The 23,793-nt window shown below is 40.0% G+C and overlaps 3 protein-coding genes across 3 annotated transcripts; 2 read left to right on the top strand and 1 right to left on the bottom strand.

The window, feature by feature from the left end:
- The first annotated feature begins 1,220 nt into the window (after positions 1 to 1,220).
- Positions 1,221 to 3,834, top strand: LOC118812056 (protein SCO2 homolog, mitochondrial). The gene is given in 5 exon segments (XM_036576735.1): positions 1,221 to 1,328; positions 2,820 to 3,368; positions 3,370 to 3,534; positions 3,536 to 3,583; positions 3,585 to 3,834. Coding segments are annotated over 4 exon segments (933 nt in total). The 5' UTR covers positions 1,221 to 1,328; positions 2,820 to 2,834; the 3' UTR covers positions 3,771 to 3,834.
- Positions 3,835 to 4,443: 609 nt separating this feature from the next.
- ncaph2 (non-SMC condensin II complex, subunit H2) lies at positions 4,444 to 14,715 on the bottom strand. The gene is made up of 20 exons (XM_036576734.1): positions 14,190 to 14,715; positions 12,637 to 12,764; positions 12,162 to 12,263; positions 11,910 to 11,971; positions 11,717 to 11,795; positions 11,481 to 11,543; positions 9,435 to 9,514; positions 8,882 to 9,006; positions 8,616 to 8,761; positions 8,253 to 8,327; positions 7,908 to 7,977; positions 7,646 to 7,747; positions 7,279 to 7,323; positions 7,128 to 7,198; positions 6,768 to 6,864; positions 6,041 to 6,130; positions 5,903 to 5,952; positions 5,698 to 5,799; positions 5,060 to 5,209; positions 4,444 to 4,587 (listed from the first exon to the last, which is right to left on the bottom strand). Exons 2-20 carry the CDS (start codon positions 12,742 to 12,744, stop codon positions 4,444 to 4,446), a joined length of 1,761 nt encoding a protein of 586 aa, XP_036432627.1. The 5' UTR covers positions 12,745 to 12,764; positions 14,190 to 14,715.
- Positions 14,716 to 16,347: 1,632 nt separating this feature from the next.
- socs2 (suppressor of cytokine signaling 2) lies at positions 16,348 to 22,975 on the top strand. The gene is made up of 4 exons (XM_036576733.1): positions 16,348 to 16,448; positions 17,257 to 18,009; positions 18,928 to 19,184; positions 21,106 to 22,975. The coding sequence occupies exons 3-4, from the start codon at positions 19,028 to 19,030 to the stop codon at positions 21,570 to 21,572; spliced, it is 624 nt and encodes a 207-aa protein (XP_036432626.1). The 5' UTR covers positions 16,348 to 16,448; positions 17,257 to 18,009; positions 18,928 to 19,027; the 3' UTR covers positions 21,573 to 22,975.
- Positions 22,976 to 23,793: the final 818 nt, after the last annotated feature.

Raw genomic sequence — 23,793 nt, 5'->3', positions numbered from 1 at the left:
AGGTGGATATCATCAGTACTCAGAAAGCACTTCCCTACTGCATGTTTGATCATCTTGTGTATTGTGAAAACTTCTTCGAGTGTTGTGATATTTCATTTTTGCAATTTTGCCCACCTTTAGTTTGATTAGAAAATTGATCACATTATAATTAACAGGCAAATTGAAAAGAACATTTTAAATTCAGCATATCTCTAACAGCAATTTTTTATGCATGTTATGAACTAATGTGTACTAATTTACCATGAACAGAGATGCACGGCTACAAAAGCAGTTTTAGCCATATCAGCTTACATTTGCGGACAAATCAATTCCCGCAGTTCACCTACACAGCTCACTTTTCCTCCTTAGCTAATAATCAAACCTTTTGGGGCTCGTTCACGTGTTAGAGCAGGAGAACACGGGAGTGTGTGGTGGCGGTGGACTCGTAAACCGGTGTGGTGCCCAATCTCACATCCCCGTCCTGATCTTACTTCCCCTGGTTTTCTGTCAAGGTATTCGCAGTTTTTTGGGATGAGTCATATAAATCACCTCTAAAGGCACAGGTGGATATGTATATGACTGTCATTTTGTGAACTTAAATATACTTGTAAACAAACGCAACTAAGCCAGCACACAAATGAGTTAAAACAGTGACGTGTTTAATGGTTTACTGTACTGGCTGGTATGGTAATGAAAACGTGCTAACATGCTAAGTCTGGCCGAGGACCTGTGGGAACTGAAATCAGGACAGGGATGTGAGATTGAGCCAGAGCCGGTTTATGAGGAGCCTGGCCACTTCCTATTTCCCCCGTTATATCAAAAACAGGACTGCTAAACAGCAGAGGGCGCACGCGAGCGAGTCCTCAATGAATGGGAGTAAATGGAGCAAACATACCTATATATTTCCTTCTTTCTACAACTCACAAACGTCATGGACATACATGAGGCACTGTTTTAAACTCCTATAGCTCGAGTTTAAAAGCTCTTAAAAATATAACCGCAGTGTTAAAATGTTTTATCAGTGTTCAGGAAATGATTGTATTCTTTTACATTAAAAATGTTTAAGCATTTATAAACTATGATTTTGCTGAAATCGCCATATCAACCCATTCAACCCATTTTGGACTTGCTCGGGAGCGCCCTCTAGCGTTTGAGAAACCCGGAAGATATTGCAGAGTGGTAATTCTCTACTCTACAAGTTCTCTGATGAGGCTTCACGCCGGCTCTGGTGGACTGCAGGAGTGGGGCTTTATTGTCTTACTCACTCTGCCCTCTAGTGGTCAACAGAGACTTGGAGCGCAGAGAACTGATTCTGTAACATCGTCCGTTTCAATGATTCAGTCTGGCAGGTGAGCCTCATTCACTCTCCACTATCTGACATCTGATTCAGTGACGGGAAAAAGAGCAGAGAAGAGAAAGGAAGCAGAAACGTAACAGCGAATTCAAAGACATACTTCCTTAACAGGTCACAGAGTCGGGTTTTATGTTTAAATCATGAAAGTGCGATTCCAACTTTACTACAAGTCCTCTGTTGTGCGGACGTCACTGAGAATCAGATGCTGCAACAGCTTCGATTCAGTTGAATCGGTTCGACCGGTTTATTGAAAGAACCGGTTCAAAAGAACGATTCGTTCTCGACCTTTACTAGGGCTGCTCGAGTCGATTCTCCATTCCCCAATGCTTGGAATCGAGGAATCGATTCTTTTTGTCATTGACTCCCAGATTGTAGCGAATCTGCCGATTAGGGCAATTTTGTCACAGCCACAAACTCAATTACTCTTAATTACCAGAAAAATCTTAGAAGTCAGTTATGTACGTGTTATTGAGTTCACCGTGCAAGAAATTAGTTGGAAATGCGACATTGCTCCCAAGATCTGAATCTGCTCTTTCGAAACCAAAACTGTATTTACTAATTACACGCTGTTCTAGCTAGGCGTGCTGATGTTGAAAGAGTAACTTAACCTACAGAGAACGACCGGCTACGGGTTAGTATTACAGTTGTCTTGTGTTAGTTTACAGACGTTGTCGAACCGATTCAGTCTTAGCTGGTAGTCGGTGTGTGAGGGCAGAGCGAGCTGGCACGGCAGTGACATTGAGGGAGCCGGACAGGTTTACTTAGGCTCAGTCTCAAATGGCTCCTTACTCCCTATATAGTGCACTACGTTATGAGATTTTTAGCTTCTTTACCTAAATATTGCACTACAGGTTCAGTAGAGAATTGTGCAGCCGTGGCTGAACTCCACAAGAGTTGTTGGACATGACTACTGTGCACCGTTTTAAGACCTACGGAGGGCGCTACGCAGGGAGTACGGAGCAATTTGAGATTGAGCCTTAGTCTGTCCTGCTTTGAGTCTACATCGATTAGCCATAACTCTTGTTTCTACGCTCATTGTCCATTTTATCAGCTCCACTTACTATATAGGTGCACTTTGTAGTTCTACAGTTACAGACTGTAGTCCATCTGTTTCTCTGCATACTTTGTTAGCCTCTTTTCACCGTTCTTCAGTGGTCAGAGCCCCCATGGACCCCCACAGAGCAGGTATTATTGTAGGTGGAGGATCATTCTTAGCACTACAGTGACACTGACGTGGTGGTGGTGTGTTGTGCTGGTATGAGTGGATCAGACACAGCAGTGTTGTGTGGGTTTTAATATGGCTGATTTGTGTTTAGTGTGTTTGGCTCTATAGACATTTTGAATGTGAGCCCAGCTGTTGACAGAGTGATTTGTTTATAGCTAATTGTTTGTTTTATTTGGTAGTCAGGGCCAAACAAGATGTTAAGAGTATTGCTAGTGTTCTCTGCTTATTATTGTGCATTTAATCTCTCTTTTCCTTCCCCAGCTCTGCTCTCCGAACATGAACATGTTTGGTTTCAGCTCTCCTGCCTGTCGTGTGACATCATGGACCGTCTTGTGGTCCTCTCTCCGAGCCAGACACACTCCAGACATACTACATCACATGCCAAGAGCATACTGCTGCTCCTCACCTCTACTACTCCCACAAAGGTATCAGGTACATTTCAGTAGACACTCTTCTGAGCACTCCCTCTTGCGCTGCAATAGATCACCTCTATTCAATCAGCAACAAGCCTCTTTTTCTCAAGGCTCCACCCAACCTCCAAAGCCTGGCTTATCGGCAAAGATAAAGCTAAGAACCCGGCTGGCCGTGACTCTGCTGTTTGGTGGTGGGATCATCGGCACCTGGTGGTATGTGCATCAGGAAAAGCAGCAGAAGCTGCAGATGCAGCGGTTGGAGCAGTTGAGGAAGGTGGCCGTGGGTCAGGGAGACTTCTCTTTGCTGGACCACACAGGGCAGCGCAGGACCAAAAAAGATTTTAGGGGCAAATGGGTGCTCATGTACTTCGGCTTCACACACTGCCCTGATATCTGCCCCTGACGAACTGGAGAAGATGACCAGTGTGGTGAATCTGCTAGACAAAGAGGCTGACTTTCCCCGCGTCCAGCCGCTGTTCATTACTGTAGACCCTGAAAGGGATGACGTGGCCGCCATGGCAAAGTATGTCAAAGACTTTCACCCACGACTGATTGGACTGACAGGGCACACCTGAGGAGGTGAAGGAGGCTGGCCAGGCATACAGGGTTTACTGCCAGTGCTGGACCCAAGGATGATGACGGGGACTACATTGTGGACCACACCATCCTCATATACCTCATTAACCCAGATGGACTGTTCCTGGACTATTACAACCGAATGAAAGATGCCACACAGATTGCAGAAAGTATTCGTAACCACATGAAGAATCACGTTAAGTTATTCCCTGACCAGACTTAAGTCTGATGCTGGGAGATTTGATTGTGTCTGAACAAAATAAAGTGTGCCTGCATCCACTGAAAAGCCTTGACTTGTTGAAACTTTATTCCTCAGATATTCAAATTAATTCGAGCAATTGTTTTTTATATTTATATACAAGGTTATTAGTTGTGATAACATCATTACATCATGGCAGTTGATGCTTTATTTTTGCACTAAGATGCCCAATTTTGGTTACAGGATAGAAGATGTGTAATACATGAAAACACATAAGAAAGACAGCCATAGTACATGAAAATATTACACACACATATGTATAATGAAGACAACCTGATATACATAGGAACATTGTTTTTCCCAGGTAGCACTTGGTAAAAATGCCACACCAGTTACAGAAAGGATTTATGATTATATGGAGAATTAAGTTATTCCTGGACCATTATATAGTAGAGCACTGAGATTAGATCAGAAGAAGCCTTGTACTGGTCTACAAAACCCCCACAGAGTGTTTATTAAACTCGGTTATAGGTTTAAAGTATACATAACTGGATGACATTAAAAAAACACTAAAATATACTTGTCCGATTCAAAAGACTTTGCCAGCACTGTATAAATGTCTTTTTACATTGTTTATATATTTTCATCTAAGAACACCTGGTATTGTGTGGTTTGTGCATTATGCAGCAGTGAAACATCAAGGGAGGTCATGGTCTGAGGTGGTGGTGTATGTCTTGAGACGTTCATGTGCCCTCTGTTTGCTCAGTAACGTCAGCTCCATGGTATCAATGCTCTCCTCAAGCCCAGCTTTCTTGTCAATCTCCACTGTGTAGTCATTGGCCTGAAGCAAACATATGTGCCATGTTTACAATCTGATTAGCACTTTGATTACTATGAAGAAAGCGCATTTGTCATATTTCAGACATGATGCAGATGAGTGGAAATTGCATGGTTGGCTTCAGAACAGAAAATCAATCGGAAAACAAAAGATAGGTCAAATGATCAAGTCTTGTTGAATTTGAGAGGACTCACCACCAGGTTCTTCAGATTAACAAATGGTAATTTAATCTAAGTACTCAAAATTGAACAGCACTCCTTCACTGCCTAGCCTTGCTGCCCCTCTGCTAAAAAAAACTCTTTGAAACTGACTAAAACCAATTCCTATTTCATTTTAAGGTCAAACAACATTGCAAGCCTCAACTAATTCACTAGAATGTCCTGATGGGGTATGTTAGGATCATTCTAAATATGGAGACTTAAACTAGAATACAGAATATGTAATTTTCACAAACATTACAGATATGTATGCTTACCAGCTGAAGAGAAGCCAGCATGTATCTGCAGGCTTCTGTGTTCTCCATGCCTGTGACGAGGGATGCAAATGACTGCTTCACCCCAACAGCACCAAGTGCATGGACAATCCTGTCCCCGTAGTCATGGATGTCAAAAGGAGGACGGTCTTCCTGAACAACAAAGAATGCCAGTGGTTCACCAGTTAAATGTATTCACAGATATGTATATATACTTACACATTTTTATTGCTATACACTTAACTGTTAAACCTGTGTTGATCCACAAATCAGTTCCTCACTCACACAATGTATTAGTCTTGGCACTGAGGGTTTTATAGTAGTTACTGAATGATTATTCATGTAATTAATAACTAAATAATAAGAAGTTAAAGAAAATTAGGGAGACGGGGAGGATTGTTCAGTACTTAATCAAAACGGTTCTTAGAAGGTATTAATTCTTTTAAAGTTTTGAACTTTAAACAGTGGAAGCTTTGTTACACACTAGGTCACTACTGAAAGTTGGCAATAACAATACAAAAAACATTACGGACTGCTAGTGCATTTACAGGAACAGTGACAGAGCTTACAAACTGTCCTATTGAATAATCGTGATAGCAAAACTATCCGCAGCAGTGTTATGATAAGTCAGAGGTTACTACCTGAGCTGAGAGCCTTGGGTTGATTTCATCCTCCCATTCCTTCACTCTGCGAGACAGAGCAGTCTCCTGAGCGTACTTCTGCGAATTCACTAGGAAGAGTTCCTACAGCCAGAGATGACATTTTGAGAAACACTTAAGCCTGTTCAGCTCTACTCCATCACAAAAGACCTCTACATATCTTTCAAGTATGCAAGACTGAGCATACCACACTCTTTTTGACCAGGTCCTCGTAAGTGATCCGGCCCATCTGCGAGTCTGAGAGGAAGAAAGAAGAATTAAGAGACCATGCATCCACGCTAAAAAAAAATGTTGTGATGGTATATAATATATATTAAATAATTACCAGTGAAAATCGGGTCCTGTTCACCAATATCATTTCTGGGACCATGATCTTCATACAAGTTCTCATTTTCATTATCTGAGTAGTCCTCTGCTGTTTGTGAGACAAATTAATTATAAGAACAAATGGTATAAAAGCACCAAGTTCTACATCTGTTTTATTTGGAATAAATACTTTTGTGCTCATGTATGTGTACAATACTGCACAAAATCAGATCAACATTCATTTATTTAATTTCCAGTCAAAACAGCCATTAAGTACAAGTTATATTAAAAACACAGAGCCCTCAAGAACTAAATAATGTAATATAATTTTTTCCCAATATTTAGTGTGTCCATCCTTCGACTTTATTACAGCTTCCATTCTCTTCTGGAGACTTCCAGTTTTTCAAAGAACACTAGCAGTTTCTTCAAAATTTTCTTTTTTTCAGAAGGATAGACAAAAACACCCTGTGGATTTTTTCAGAACTAAAGCAAGAGTGGAGCTTGATTTTCTCCTCTCTCTCAAAGATGAAAGCTTTGAATACTGTTTATCTGATGCTGACAATTTTGCACCCACTGAAATCATTTTTTGTAAACACCTCTTTTTTCCATCGCTTCACCTCTTTCCCCTTTGTTATACAAATTGATTATCTAATTTCTTCAGAAATATCTTCTGAAAAATGGAAATTAAATAAATGAAGGGCGGTCTCTGACTTTTGCACAGTACTGTATATGCTTGTTTTTCTCACCATCCATGTCTGGATGTCGGGCCACCTCATCTTGATCCTCTTGCTTCTCTGGCTCCAAGTAAGTTCTTTTCAAGACCTCATCAGATATATATATACCCTAAAACAAATACACCGAGTTAGACACAGTCAACACATACGCATTACAGATGAGCGTTATACACACTGACTAGACTTTACTCAAACAGTGTGTTTCAAATAAAAGCTCAGCTAAAGTTTTTCACTGTTTTGCTGTGTCTGTAGATAGAATGAGCTTTTTCTGATCTTAGCTTCCTTCACTGCCTCAGTGTTTAATCAACTTCAAACTATATGGTATAGCATTCTGAGGTCTAGGCTTAATGTGTCACCATGACCTAAACTCACTGTTTTCCTCAGAATCCTCTTCCGTGTTTTCAGCCGCTGATTCATCTTGCTCAGATAGATGTAATTGAATTCTACAATAAAATGCATTTGTTAGTTCATTTCATTCACTCTGTAGACAGCAGTAATACATTACTTTGTTTCTAAATATTACCAGGATGCAAAGGCCCATTCTTCAGCTTGCGGTCTGTGTTCTCGTCTACAGTTTAGAATAGGGGTGATGCATTTATAAAATGTTTATACTGCTTTCAATTTTCAACATCCTACAGGCACATTAATGCTATGTTTACACAGCAGGTTCTCAGCAGGCTGTAATGCTCAAATTTGATTGATCCCAGTCTGTTTTTCAGCCTGTTTGAATTTGTCTTCTACAGGAACTTGGTCAATGCAAGTGAGCGTGGTTCAAATCTGACATACCTACCGTGAATACAGACCATGTGTACAGAAGATCAGATATGAATCAGATGTGGAAAAAAAACTGATTTGTACGCATAACTAAACATAGTCACACACGGACTTACAAACACTTGAGCACCAGCCCCAGAAGTCCTGCAGTTTGGAGGGGCCTTTTCTCTTCCTCTTTCCTGACTCTTCCAGGCCAGCAGGCACGTTGCAGCACTTCCCTGAAGAGCAGTCAGAAAAGGTCAGATACAGTTCAATCAACTGAAAAAACTGAATTGAATGTTAATAGTAGCACCGGAAATGCACCACTAACTTCTTTGTATATGCTTATGAAGGGAATGTTGCAAGCAACTGGAGAGGGTGCCAATCCTGAGCACTCACCTGTTTTCAGAGGTTTATCTTCCCCTGTATTTTCATATGGGTCATGCCACTTCCAAGGATCTACAGCCTCCTGTGAAATTTAAACACACTGCCGTTTTATATAACATTTATGCATTAGTAAGTTGTTTCCATTAACAACTAGTTAATGTAAGCAGATGGTCCAGAGCATGCATAACCCACTCTTAGTGATAAATTGCACATGACTTTCACTTCACTGACTATTTTCTTAATACATGACAATCTTACAGCTATGAAATTTACACTTTCCCATTTTTCTTTCAGTCAGTGCAATGTGACTTATTCATTCCATTTCTACGCAGGCTATGCAGTTGCACTGCTCCCTACCTGTAGCTGCTTGGGCTCCTCAGCAGCAGGCTGCACTTGAGGCCTCTCTCTTAGCAATCTTTTCTCACTGGGGGCCTAGAGACATTGAAAGAGAGCAATATAATATATGCTTGCACTATAAGACAGAGGAGAAAAACACATGCATTTTGTTTTTCGAAACAACTACTGCTATTTCCTTTCACAAAAATAAATACACAAATAAAAATAGACTGAATGTAAATGGTGTTTTGTCACATTTTATCAATATAAAAGTTTGGTAAATCTGTCAAAAAGACCCCACATCTTTGATTAAAACAACAGCCATTTATTACATACATATTAAATGGGCAGCATTAGAATTTAGAAAACAGAACTTCTTCCTACCTGGTGTCTTTCGACATGCTCCTCAGGCTCTGGCCCCACCTCCATGCCATGTTCTTCCAGAGGAGGGAGCTCCTCACTGCCACCATTATCATCAACATCATCATAATTATCATTAGGAACAGCAACCATCACCTCTGCCCTGTCCTCTGGATACCAAATCAAAACACAGATAGCAGGATCAACAAAAAACAGGATACAAAAAAAAATCAGAAATGAAAGGAAGCCTTCCAAGCTAGAGGACTACTAAAAGAAGTCCAGCACATTACCTGAAGCCGCTCTTTGGAAGTGAGTGCAAGAGGAATTCCGTCCCAAGCAAATGATCCCCAAAGCATCCATGGTGAAGTTATTGATCCGGAAATCCTTACAGCTGCCAAGAACCTCTCCCTTGAGACTGGAACAAAAACAAACATCCTATCAAACAGAATTTGGACTCCAACAACTGAATTACTTTAAATGCTTTTTTTATTATCTTCTTCTACCTGCTGTGGCAGTTAAACACAATACAGATTGAAGAAGTCTAATGTTAAATGTAGTTTAAATATTAAACAAAAACTTCCAGTGCTACACTTTGGAGCCAAAACATCTACACATATGCCTTTAAAATGTAATTTTCATTTCTGTCTTGCTGGTTCTTCTTTTGCGCTAAAAGTATCCGCCCTGTAGAAGGGCAAGAAATCTCTATTTTGTTACAGCACTTTGCTTCGAATATCTGCTCTGTAGAATGGTATGTAATGTGTATTTTGCTACAGCAGAGACGTCCAGCAGAATTGCCTTCTATATGTCCTCAAATGGATGCCTGTAGCTGCTTGTGTTCTTTACCTGAGGAGAGGGTATCTTTGCTTTTCAAGTGCCTCTACAGGAATCAGAGACTCAGGAGGCAGCCGGGAAATCTTCACTGGCTGAAGGAACACAGAAGATTTATGATCTAAAAAGTTCTATATATCTAAAACACCACCAAAAATAAATAACAGTAAAAAACAGACACGCACTATCATAATCGTGAGGACTTTACCCTAATCAAAGACACAATTAAAAATGCAAATGCAAAAGGGAATTTCAACAAAATTTAATGGTTTATTATTAATGGTCATTATGAATGTGTTCAATCAATAAAACACACTGCAAGCAAATATGTTTTGGCAATTTCCTGCCATAATCTGGCCGCTGACACTGCCTAATTTTAAAATATGCCACCTTAAGACCACCTACACTGGCAAGAGTGTACGTGGACAGCTATGGTATATGGCCACCTGACCAGCACACCTAAATGACACGGTTGGACATCTCATTCCAAAACCATGGGCTTTAATACAGAGTTGCTCCCCTTTTGTGGCTACAACAGCCGCCACTCTTCTGGGAAGACTTTCCACTGGATTTTGGAGTGCGTCTGTGGGAACTCGTGCCCAGACAGTTAATATTTTCCAACTCATCCCAAAGGTGCTCAGTGGGGTCAGGGCTCTGTGCAGGCCACTGGAGTTCCTCCACACCAAACTCATCACACCACGCCTTCATAATGGAACAGGAAAGGGTCTTCCCCAAACTGCTGCCAAAGCTGGAAGCATGTAACTGTCTAAAATGTTTTTTATGCTGTAGCATTAACTTAACTGTTCACTAGAATTAATGGTCCAAGCCCAAACCCAGAAAAACAGCCCCTTACCATTATTTCTCCTCCAACAAACTTTACTGTTGGCACTATGCATTCTTGTAAGTAGCGTTCTCCTGGCATCCACCAAACCCAGATTCATCCATCAGACTGCCAGATAATGAAGCGTGATTCAGACACTCTAGAGAACACGTTTCCACTGCACCAGAGTCCAGTGGTGGCATGCTTTACACCACTCCAACTTGGCATAGTGATCTTAGGCTTGTGTGCAGCTGCTTGGCCATGGAAAACCTCTTCATGAAGACCCCAATGCCCAGTTCTTGTCCTGATGTTGCTGGCAGAGGCCATTTGGAACTCTATAGTACTCTATAGAGGGTGGGTGATTTTTATGCGCTACGCCAAGTCCTGCTCTGTGAGTTAGTGTTGTCTACCACTTTGTGGCTGAGCTGTTGTTGCACCTAGATGCTTCAACTGCACAAAAACTGCACTTACAGTTGAGTGCATCACATCTAACAGGGCAGAAATTTCACAAACTGACTTTCTGAACTTCAAAGACGCCATCCTATGACAGTGTCACGTTTAAAGTGACTGAGCTCTTCAGTATGACTCATTCTCTTGCCAATGTCTGTCTATGGAGATTGCCTGACTATGTGCCTGACTTTATACACCTGTTAGCAAGGGATGTGTCTGCAACACTTAAATAATTAGGAGGTGTCCACATACTTTTGGCCATATAGCGAATCTCACACCGCTCTAATTCTATGCACGGAGGACCAGGTCAGCCCTGGGTAAGAACATGAATGTTTGCTGTTTTGCTTTCCAAAGGCGGTTGAACAAGAAGAAAGATAAGCATGAAGGACACACGTTTCATTAGTTATCTGCAGTGTGTAGCATGGCTGTAGACATTGAGCGAGCCAGGAAAAACGAATCACTCTGTAATTATAATGCCATTACAACAGCAGTATGTGGTTCAACTGACAATAGACAACCATATCTACACACATTTTTGCACAAAACTAAACCTTAGCAAAGGTATGAAATGCATCCTCTATTCATTTCCATAGTCACCACAATGGTACATATTAAGGTAAGATTCAGCAGTAAACATGTACAAAAACTATTGTGTCCCAGAATGTGTTAGAAAGACATTAAATACACTTTTAAAGTTGTTTTTATTAAAATACCCCTTTAAAAATCTCACTTGTCTTGTAAGGGCTGTTAATACAGAACCTTACTTATATTTTCTCTAGCAAGAAACTCACCTCAGCCGGATCACTCTTCATTTCCACGTTATGAGTACTGGGCTCTTCTTCCATCACATCAAACTGCGTAGGGGCAGAGTAAACGCATATGCTTCATTTTCAAAACAGAAGCACAATGAGGAACAGGGAGGGACTGGATTTACAGCCCAACAATTCAAAGCCTTTTGATCCCTAGATTTTAGAATGAATGGCATGGCTATGTAAAAGGGCTTCTTAGTGGTCAGCTACTCACATACCTCACAATCATCTCTATCACTGTTTGCAGTCGTGCCATCTGTGATGCCATTTGCATCTTCAGAGCCTTGCTTGTCACGTCTGTGGGGACAGTAAAATGCAACATCCTTATTCTCAGACTACAGTATAACAGTTCAACAAGCACTTGGTCAGAATTTTTGAATGTTGGAGTCTGGGTCTAACATGACAATTTACCTTCTGTTTTTATTCGAGATGCAGTCCAAAGTCTGGAAAACCAAACTATGCAGAAGTTCCACCTTAAAGAAACATGATTTATTAAGTTAAACACAGAGAAACAAACAGATGAGATTTATTTTGATGAGATGAGACACATTCAGGGTCTGTCACGAAACAGAAAAAGACTCAATCATAAGAAGGCAGAACACCCTTGCTGTAACTGAAAAGAGACTCAATCATAATCTGTATCTGGAAAAGTCAAAACCTCACTTTTCTGCCATAGATGCACGTAGAGCCTTGAATTAACAGTGCTGCTTCAGCAAAGTTCATCATTGTCTTCCCTCCATCGAATGAAATGGTCATTTGGTCCAGCTGCACAGGAGGAACACAAACATACGTGTATATTGAAAACATAGGAACCATCTATTAAGAAGGCAATACTTATCTACTATATCAGGAAAAAATATGCAAAGATACAAAAGGTAACTTGTAAAGCTGCTCTTTATTCACATGGGGTTTTATATTAACCTTGAAAAAAATACCATAACAACTGGAAATAACACAAGAGCCCCGTTCAGCACAACTACCTGCCATAATTACAGAATGTAATGTTGTGTTATGCAATGCTTGATAAGACTGTAATATATCATTAATGATGACGATGTGTTTGGGGCCGTCACTTGAATCACAAAAAGTACATTTAGTACACTACTAGTGTTCAACAAACTGGCTTGTCTTAACTGACCTCTTCCAGATACTCTCCAAGCTGGGCGGCCAGATCAACATCCCAATTTTTAGTAAGTTCCCGGATGGGCTGTAACAGGTGGGCAAACCTCGTCTCCGCAGAATTCATAGCTTCCAAATTTGTGAGTTCTGTAAAACACACAATAAAAACATACATATTTATAAAGCAAATGTGTAACACACACACATACATACACACACACACACACACATATACATATATACATATGTATATATACATATACATATGTATATATACATATACACACACATAAAAAAGCATCAAAGACAACAATAGTTCACTATTGCCTATATATAACCAAGCCACCTTCTTTTCAACAAGTGTAGTTATAAGTGGTGCCAGTGACGTCTTCATTTCCTCACTCGTCCGAGGAGGTTTACCAGTTGAGTATAATTTTATAATTACACTCAACTATATTTAATAATTATAATTGATGAATCCTTTTAGAGAAGTGGCAAAATGCCTACAATATTATACTGCAAATGAAGATGCCTTACTACTTATAACTGAGATGTTAACTTCTCCTCCTGATTTCCTAAAGGCATGATATGCAATGCTACACCTATCAGCTGGCATTAAGGGGGATTCCACCAATTCCTCAAAATTTGTCCATAATTTAACTAAAAGACGTAAACAGTCTTTCGTGATATGAAATGCTCTGTTCTAGAGAAACTTGTTCACAGTGGTATTGAAGGGAACTAGACACCTGAAGAGATTAATTCCTCTAAAAAGCTAACTCACAGAACTTAATTAATGCAATGGTAAGAATACAGTGTGATGTTGTGACTTTGTGTCTGAGAGACGACATGGCAGAGAGGTACATGCAGGGCAGAGTACGGCAAAACAGTATCAAAGAATACTACTTATTTTTCTTACCATTATCAACATTATGTATAAAAACTCAGACGGCACGTGTAGGTTCAGTGGTTATTTTTGATAGTAAACAAAATGGGTACATTTGTTGTAGACATGGAGACCCCTGGTACCCATCACCACCCCTGCAAAGAAATCTGTGCCAGTAAGTTTCTCTACAATGAGCCATTTCACACCAAACCCCTCTGAATGACTTTGTTTACATCTCAACAACTGAAACATTCAGAAATTATTGGTGAAATTCCCCTTTAAGGATTTATAGGCTGTGCTGATGTGATGTTATTTTTATATCCTCATTTCTTAACATTTTTGTTCCCGTTTTTAAGCCCCCTGGTATGTGTGTCACTTCTTTAAAATGGTTGCTGCCCCTAGTTGTCTGTGTCTTTGTTGATGTATTAATATGAAAAGTAACGTTGACAGTCAGAGGGGTTACCGGGGTCAAGCAGCAAGTTTACCGCGTAACTTAATCCAGAGTCTCTTACTCGTATTGGTCTGACTCTGGGTTACCGTTATTTGTCTAAGTGCTCCTCTGAGTAAAATGACTAAAACTCCGACAGGCTGGAGCTGCAGCAGAGAGCAGTGAGCTAAACTACAGCAGCGCTCAGAGTAGAGACGGTCGGTCGGTCCGCCTGTTAGACTGAGCCGCTATCGGTACTCACCTCTCAGGAGCGCTAAACACGGCGCGGTGGGTCAATGAGGGGCTGTCGCACAAATCAGTCTATGAAACGTAAACAGAACAAAGAGCTAAACTACACTAAAACCCTGTCAAATCAAAACCCCGCGCGTCTGCCATTTTCATTTTTTACCGCGCCGGTGACGTCAGATCGACAGGCAAACACCACACCAGCGCCGCCAACAGGGCCGGAGCGGCATCACAACAACGGGAGCGTAGCGGCATCACAACAGGAGCGGGGCCCTCAGTCACGTGACCAGTCTCTGACAGGGCCCCTAACACACACAGCCCGTTTCTGACTGTTTCATATAGACGAGTTTGATGTAGTACGTTTCAGAACGCACAGTTCACAGTTCACAGTTCACAGTTCACTCTCACATGGAAAATAAAAATACCAGAACCAAAAACGTTTCTGCATGATTATTTTGTTAAGACGCAAACCGTCTTTTGTGGTATAAACTGTTCTAGAGAAACTTGTTCACAGTATTGGGGACATCTGGAGAGGTTCATTTTAAAATTACACTTTTTATTGTTCTACATAATTTGAAAATGCCAGCTTTCGTTTAAACTGTCACATTTCAAAACTAAAGGACTAATAGAAACGCTTATATGAATTAATAAAATCTTCTTACTTTTTTGGAGACACAAGGTTTTGTTCCGACAGTGAAGGTATGCGAAGTGTATTTGTCAATTTACACTTGAAATTCACGCAAATCGTTTTCGTGTGATAAACAGTACTTTAGTGTTTGTAATATCCAGTTGTAACCCATTTAGAATTAAACAATGTCTTTGAAATGTATCTCATATTTATAAAAATATAGTTTTTACTGCATGGGGTCCGCATATAGAAACTATGCCGTAAAGGCAGCTCGTTTTGAGTTCGTTATTTTTGTGATGTCGCGAAAACCAGCACATTTATGAATATCTGCCTGTTCAGCTTACATTAGTTTAGCCCCGCCCACTCACGTTGAAGAGCATTTCAGGCTGGACTGCTCTTTGAACGAGTCACAGTAGAGGACAGCCAATCAGAACAGAGGGCATTCGCATATGTCAGTCTTAAAGGCACAATAACAAAACAGCCTGTCTAAGAGATAAAAAGAGGTCAGATAAATGGACCATATAAAAATAAATTCCGACGTCTTTGTACACAGAAAACCACACAAAGGTAAAAAGCACTCTCAAGGTAAGGAAGAAACAAGGCAAATGTAGAGTACAGGCGCTTTAGAGCGATCCTGGTCTGATCTGCAGACCCTTTTGTGACCAGGAGGTGTGGCTGTAGCACAACTCACAGGCTTAGCTCGGGTTCTCAGTAAGGGTGCTGACTTGGGAGTTCAGCAGATAGTCTCAGGGGTCACTTCTTTGTCAAAGAGTAAATGAGTATAGAGGTTTTAACATATTACTATTTCTAGGAAGTTAGCAGATCATCCGTTTCTGAAGTAAGGCAAGGAATAAGAGTGAATTGTATTGACGTTTGAGCAGTTCTTCTTATTAAAATATTGTATTGAAAACAGGATACATGATCTCAGAGGAGTCTAAGGGTAAATTGGACAAAGAACACATGTAGTCAAAGATGAGAAATACACAGTAGACATTGCACACTGTCCACAAATCACACATTTTTAGCATGTTTAAAATATATTGTTTGCTAGAATGGCATTAAATGACCTCATTAGCATTTTTCAGAAAGCATTCATAATTTACAACAAAATATCCCCAATGACTTGAAATATGTCATGATCAGTGCATAAATATAAACACAACATAAACATTAATGAATTGTTTGTTTTTTCTTAAGGAATAAAGTTTTCTCTGATTCTTATTGAGCTCAACTAATCTTTAAAAACATTAGTTCACTGCAGACAGTGTTATAGCCCTGTAATACACCATGAATAAGCCAGAGTACAGCAAAGCTAAACCATGAATGGCAGCCTGTCGCAATCAAATGTTTTATCTTGCGATAACAGCACTTCAGTAAACTGTTCTCTAAATGAGCCTGAATTACACCCCATAAAGCATGTGATATTGTTTTGATGCACCTGAGCAATCATTTACATTTTTAGCAATCATTTACAATGTTTAAGGTGGTGCCTTGTCACATCAATTGACTAAGTCACCAGTAAAAACAGCCTATACTGTTTACTTTCTGTGATGTGTGGTATTTGCCATTCCACTGTATCTGCTGCTCTAAGTTTCCTTTTCTCTTATCTTACTCAAGTAATATTTTGATGGATGTGTCTTTTTCTGAGTAAGTTCAGATTACAATACTTTTACTTCTATCCAAATATACTGGTGAGGAAAGTAATGTACTATTTACTAAGTTACTTTGTAGTGATTAGAGTTTCATTAATTACTATTTTGTGTTTAATTGCATTGTGATGCTGATAAAAGAAGATTTTTCTGAGTCTTTTTTTCACAAAAGTAACAACACCCCTCAATTCACACTCAACGACGAACTTAAGGGGGAATGCCACCGATTTTTCAAAATTTTGCATAATTCAGTGTTCGAGGTGTAAACAAAGTCATTCAGCGTGGTTTTATGTGAAATGGTTAATTGTAGGAAAACTTACGGACTCAGATTGGTGGTGATAGGAACCAGGTGTCACAATGTCTGACATACAGATATAGCCATTTTATTAACTATCTGAAACCACCAGTGAACCTACACGTGTTTTCTGAGTTGTACATGTTATGTTGATGATTAAATGGTGGTAAATCTGTAAAAGGGACTATTTTTGCCTCACAGCACCCTGCATGTACCACTCCGCCATTAAAACATTTTTAGAAAATGCATTTTAGACCAAAACTGTGTCGTAAAACAGTGTTACAGACATGAGGCAACTGTAGTAATACTTCGATGTATCAACTTTCAGTGAGGGAGCTTTTAAAGACATTTAACTCTTCAGACGTCTGGTTCCTATCACCACCACTGTGGACAGCTCAGTCAGTTTCTCTACGCTGTACCATTTCACATGAAATCACTCTGACTGACTTTGTATCTTTAACCATTTCACTTATTCAGAAATATTGATAAATGCGGTGGATTTTCTTTTAAGGCGCTACACTGGCCGGATGTTAATCGACCCAGTGAACCTGTGAGTGAAACGCTCATCCGAACTGTGTGGCTCCACCTTAAGAAGGCGCGCTCGCCTGCGCCCACGTGACTGGCGGTTCCTGGAAAGTTCTGGGAAACTGATCTTTTGTGCTCGACTCGGTTTGGGTTAAACGGAGATTACGCTCGCGCGCACACACACACATATACACACACATACACACGAACACACACGCGCGCGCGAAGAGGACACAGCCGCTGGAGGTCTGACAGGTTCAGCCGCAGGCTTTATGGCTCCTCGCCGGCCGGGTGCTCCTGCAGGAGGGCTGTAATGTGGCCACATGCCGGGCTGCTCCCTCACACACATATATACACACACACGCGTGCGCGCGCAGGGGATGTAAAGGCTGAGAAGGAGGAGGAGGCAGAAACACGGGCTGGTGGCGCTTTGTTTACCCTCGGCGTGGCAGCTAACAAGGCAAAAACACCGGTGCCAAACACAACGGAGGAGTAGCAGGGGCGAAAGGGCGAGAGGCTATCGGTGTATCTGCGACCCCCCCCGCCAGATTTACCCTCCCCGTTTAGCCCCCTGTGTCAGTATGTGGGGCTCCTGATGACACGGCGAGGTGCGCCGGCGGCAGCAGGGCGCTGAGGGAGCCGGAGGAGCCGAGGAGTCTGACATGGACAGATTTAGCGCTAAAGCGAAAGTATCTGAAGTGGCTGGAGCTGTTTGTTAATTTCTGGCAAGATAAAGGAGGTAAGTGTCTGTACGTGATCCTCCTTTCCTGTACCTGTCCTGCTCCTATATATGTATGTTTACACACACACACACACACATATATATATATACGTATATATATATATATATATATATATATTTATACATATATATATATATATATACACATACATACATACATACATATATATATATATATATATATATATATATATATATATATATGGAAAGCTTTGTTCACAGCCAGGACATATTAATTTGACGAGTCTACAGCTGTTACACAATAACACTGTAAATCTGTGTTACGTGCGGTTATTTGTCCCTCCTTCATGTGGCTGTAGGTTTACAGCTGATGGTGTGTTTTGTGGAGGCAGCAGGTTCACAGTATTACACAGAACTCTGCTGTGTTTGTGAGGCGCTGGTTTATTGTCCATGCTGTGCCACATGTGCCTCAGTGAAGGTGTTGTGCTATGGTGTGTTGTGTTCTGTTGTGTATTGTGTTGTGCTGTGTGTTGTGGTGTGTTGTGTGCTGTGTGTTGTGGTGTATTTTGTTGTGATGTGTGGTGTGTGGTGTGGTGTGTTTTGTTGTGATGTGTGGTGTGTGGTGTGGTGTGTTTTGTTGTGATGTGTGGTGTGTTGTGTGTTGTGTTGTGTGGTGTTTTGTTATGATGTGTTGTTGTGTGGTGTGTTGTGTGTTGTGTTGTGTGGTGTTTTGTTATGATGTGTTGTTGTGTGGTGTGTTGTGTGTTGTGTGTTGTGCTGTGCTGATCCTGCCCTGCTGTTCTTCATAACACACAGAGGAGCTGCTGCCTCCTCCAGTGCGCTCAGACAGACAGAGCGGACACTGTATCTGAGTCTTTGAGTGTAGTCGCGCCGCTGTTTGGGTTGGTCTCTTTCCTCAGCGGTTTTACAACTTTATTCATGTTTTTTTTTCAGGTCAGTGCACTCATTCATAATCCTCAGTGCCAGAGGACTGTAGACAGTCTGGCTCATCTCTGAAGGACAGATTTAGCTGGATGTGTTTTGGGTTTCTCCAATGACCTGCCACTCCTCTGAGAACACGGAGAGCATCGCGGATGAGAGGAGAGCAGAGTTGGAGAGGAGGAGAGCAGAGCCGGAGAGGAGGAGAACAGAGCCTGGGCACACAGAGCAGAGTGCCATCGCCACAGCCATGAGAGACCTGAAAAACACCGGTACACTTTACTACCGTTACCACTTCTCTTACAGCAGCTTCTTCTGCTTTAACTATTCAACTATTTTTGTAGCTTTTCATTTCCTTACTTTATTATTTTTATTATTTACAATAACAGCCATAACATTAATAATAACAAGATTATAACATCAATTATAATTTTAATAAAGTTAGGCCTTTTACAACTTATTATTATTTTATATATATATATATATATATATATATATATATATATATATATATATGTATGTATATATAATATTATTATATTACTACTGCTGTTACTACTTATATTATTACTACTATTATTATTATTATCTCTTCTTATTGTTATTTGACGTTTTACCTTGCTTCTTAATTTTCCTCTTTTGTTATTATTATTATGTAATTTGGGCTTCTCATTCCTTTGCTTAGAGCTTAGTAACCCTTTGTGACACAGTATATATTACACACTGTTGGCTGGATCAATGGGGGGAATCAAATGAATCATGTATCAAATAAAAATGAGCTCTAGCTGAATAGAGTCAAACTGAAAACAGGGTTAAAATGCAGAGCTTTTAATGGATTTAAATCATACAAGGATAAATAACAGGACACACAAGACAACCAGTGTATCAGTATTTGCGATTTATTATATGCAAAAATGAAGATGCTTTAGAAGTTTAGATGAAAATTGGTTTAGTTTATTGGTTGTTTTATTATATTTTTTCTAGTTGTGCGTGATCTGAATTTGTTAATTTTAAGTGGTTTGATTTTGTGGTAATGTATCTCTGTGTGCTATGTATAGCTATAATGTATAGCTGTGTGGTATGCATTTATTAATTTGCTGCAACCAAGCAATGCAAAACAAAACACTCTCAGATTTTCAGTAAGATAAATGTTTTTTTTCAAAACTTTGTCAAATTTATGTAGTTTTCAGGAACTCTTCTTTTTTAATGATTGCTTATGTGTTATGTTTTTTGGTTTCTGGAGTTTATACCTGATTGATTTTAAAATAAATTTTAAAAGTCATTTTTTGTATACACTTAGTGCACAATAAAAATAGGAAATATTTGTATAGCACATTTGTGTTGCTTTTAAATATATAGTTCTACATTCAGAAGCTTACAGTCCCTTCCTGCATGTGTACAGTTTGTTTGGGTTAGATACAGTGGAGGAATATGAATGAGACTAATGGGTTAGTTGAAGGAAAACACACATTTTTTTTCTTCTGCCTGTACTGTGAGATGCTCTCTGCAGCACATTTGTGAATGCAGTGCTCATTATTATCAGTGAAGCAGAACCTTAAGTAACACATCTGGAGCCTCCTAAAGCAAATATAGTTCTTGCTATATTGCTTTTTCTCGCTAAATAATAATAACTGCTATATAGTAATACTAAATTCTAACAACTTTGTCATTTATGTCTGTATTACTGTCAGCATTCTATAGTTTTAACCTCTTGATTCCTCCGTTTATGTGGACCCACATAATTGCTTTAAATCCTCACTCTCAAAAATACATAATTTACATTTTAGTTTCATAGTAGTTACTGAATAATAAGTCTTAAGATGAGTAACTTAATAATAAAGCTTAGAATTCATGGCAGTGCTGCTCAAAGTAGAGCCTCCGGGCCAAAGTTGTCCCGTGAGGACGTTTGATTTGACCTGCCATAAAGTTAACCTAACCTCCATGAGCGAATAAACATATTTTTAAATTGTTTGTAAATTATTAAATTCTTTTTTCCTTTTACTTTATTATTAAATTTTACCAAATACAGTCTAATTCTTTATATATTAGTTCTTTATTTGTATTTTGTTTTATCTTTTTGGCCCTCAGCCCACCACAAACACAGTACTTTGGCCTCCCCAAGACAAAAAGTTTGAGCACAATAGAACCACATCGCATGAAAGCTAATGTGTGTTCTTGTTTCCTCTGTGGTAGGCTGGTACTGGGGCCGCCTGACAGCCAATGAAGCCAAAGAGATCCTTCAGGATGCATCAGAGGGGACATTCCTAGTCCGGGACAGCTCCCAAAGAGACTACCTCTTTACCATTTCTGCTATGACATCTGCTGGACCCACTAACCTGCGCATTGAGTACAAAGAAGGCAAGTTCAAGCTGGACTCAGTGGTGCTGGTCAAGCCTAAACTCAAGCAGTTTGACAGCGTGGTCCATCTGGTGGAGCATTACGTTCAGCTGTCCCGGACTTCCTGTAAGAGCGGGTCTGCTCCACTGGCCCCATCCAATGGTACAGTGCAGCTCCTTCTGACGACCCCTGTGTACACAGCCATACCCTCTCTTCAGCATTTGTGCCGCATTGCCATCAATAAAACCACACGAAAGGTGCAGGAGCTCCCACTGCCAAACAGACTGAAGGACTACCTGACGGACTATGCCTACAATGTATAGAGCCCAAAGAACTACAGTGACCGTAGATGTTCTGTGAACTACACGCCCTCTACGAAGGGCCCTACCAGGCACTAGGGATCTGAGAAACCACCCAAGGTATCTATTAACCAGTATATTAGGGCCTTGAGAATCACAAAAGGGTCGTTGAGAAAAGACTAGAGGTTCTACAGACTTTGTTCATTGAGTTTATGTTTTATGTGTAGGATACACTGGTCTACACAGACTGCTGTGGGAACACCCCCCCAATCAAGTTATATTGTATGCCTTGAGGTGTGGTCAGGCACTTCTGTTGATGCGTCCAGCATCAGAGATACTTAGTCTCCTGTGTTTGTAACATGGATGTCCAACACTGTGTTTCACTTCTGCATTTAATGATGTGCTAATTTGTTCACCTTTGGGTGTGTATACATATATATATAAATATATATATGCATATGTGTGTGTATATATATATATATATACACACACACACACACACACATATATATATATATATATATATGTATATACACACACATATATGTATGTATGTATATATATATATATATATACGTATGTATGTATTTTTTTACTGTAATCATTGAAGACACTATTATTTTCTGTCTCAGAGGCATTGTAATGTAAAAGACTTCATGAAATGAACTACAAGCAATACTCAGAGGCTCTAAATTTAATTAGCATTAAAAAATACATTTCTTTCACAGCATTTCTTTCACCTCCTTCTTCCTAGTTTGAAATCACATTTTTCATTTCAGAGACTAAATTACCTGTGCCCCCTTTTAAATCACAAATCACAGATTTAAAACTCGTTGACATCCAGTATTTTATGTGTTCCCCCTGATAATTGGCTACTGATCAGCCTCTTTAATTGTAATGGAGAATACAGTTCTTGCTTTTTTCCTCTCAGTATGTATGATTGTGTTTCTGGAGAGACAGGGAGATTTCCAGTACAGCACTCCCTAGTTTCACCAGCTTTCTATTTATCACTGGTGTTGAATTGCTTTGGCCTCCACACATGACAGTAGGTAGAAATGACCTTTTTGTGTTGATCTGCTGCCACCTGAACTCAAATTCTGACCTTAGTGATTGCTAGAGAAACCCCAAAGCCCAGATTAACAGAAAACGGCAACTTCTACCTCCCATGTTAGGACTCCCAGGGCTTTTTCATCAACTTGGTTTCTATGAAAAGGTCTAAGTGGAAGACCACGTTTGTGTCTCTAGGAACTGAGTCATACATTAGTGCATCGCATCACATGAACAGTTTGCTCTTTGAGCCTCTCGGCCACATCAGTCTTGAAGAATTCAACTAACATGATACTGTTGTATACGATGGTGCTGATTTACAAGTAAATGTTTTCTTTTTCTCATGAAGTGACGAATAAAAGGAAAAACCTTTAGCTTCATAGGCTCTTTTTTATCTTGGGCCCTATTAAGTATGAGGTTTCTAAATTCCTTAGAAAGACAATACAGCATTTATTTCCTCTGAACATCAGTGAGCTTGTGCGCGTGTATGAGACAGAGAGAAATTCAATGATGGTTTTGTTTGGAGATGGGCAGGAATAGTAGCCCATTTATCCTCCAGTGTAAATGGATCCATGTCAGTTGGATTCAGGGTCCAAGGGCTTCAGGGAACTGCTTCTTATGTGTAGAACAGCTTTAGCACCTTTAAACCTACATGTACTACTGTAATCCTTGCTTGCCCTGTTCTATTTGCCCTAAAAAAGTCTGCGACTAAGCCTGTTTTCATCTGAGCTTGAGCTTGCATGTACAAATTGGTAGACTGGCACTCACAAATGAAGGTTTCAGTGGCTGCCCAAGCCTATCATGCAACTTAGTAGCAATTTTTCTGTGTGACATCCGAATCAGTCAACAAAGTTCTGCTTATTCCTAGAATGGAATCCCACAGATGATAAGAGCTACTGGGAGTACAGAATTAAAGTAAATGTAAAAGTCTATCATTTGGACCTCACAAGTTTGTAACATTTGATTGATCTGTATAAAATGTTAAACTTGTATATTATACTAATGTTTGTACAAAATCTTGGAATACTTACCTTTAGGTCTTAACTCAGAAGGTGGTTTGGGAGACATAGAGAGTGGAAAGCAACTGTAACCCAATATTATGATACTATTCCTACAGTCATAGGCAAAAGTTTCATTGTCCCTGGTCAAATAACATGTTTTGTTGACTTTCTAAGTGAAAATAAGTTAACACATCCAC

The sequence above is a fragment of the Colossoma macropomum genome, unplaced genomic scaffold, assembly GCF_904425465.1.
Source record: "Colossoma macropomum unplaced genomic scaffold, Colossoma_macropomum, whole genome shotgun sequence".
Classification (NCBI taxonomy): Eukaryota; Metazoa; Chordata; class Actinopteri; order Characiformes; family Serrasalmidae; genus Colossoma; species Colossoma macropomum.
The sequence above is the reverse complement of the archived record's forward strand: the minus strand, read 5'-3'. Positions and strand labels throughout refer to the sequence as shown.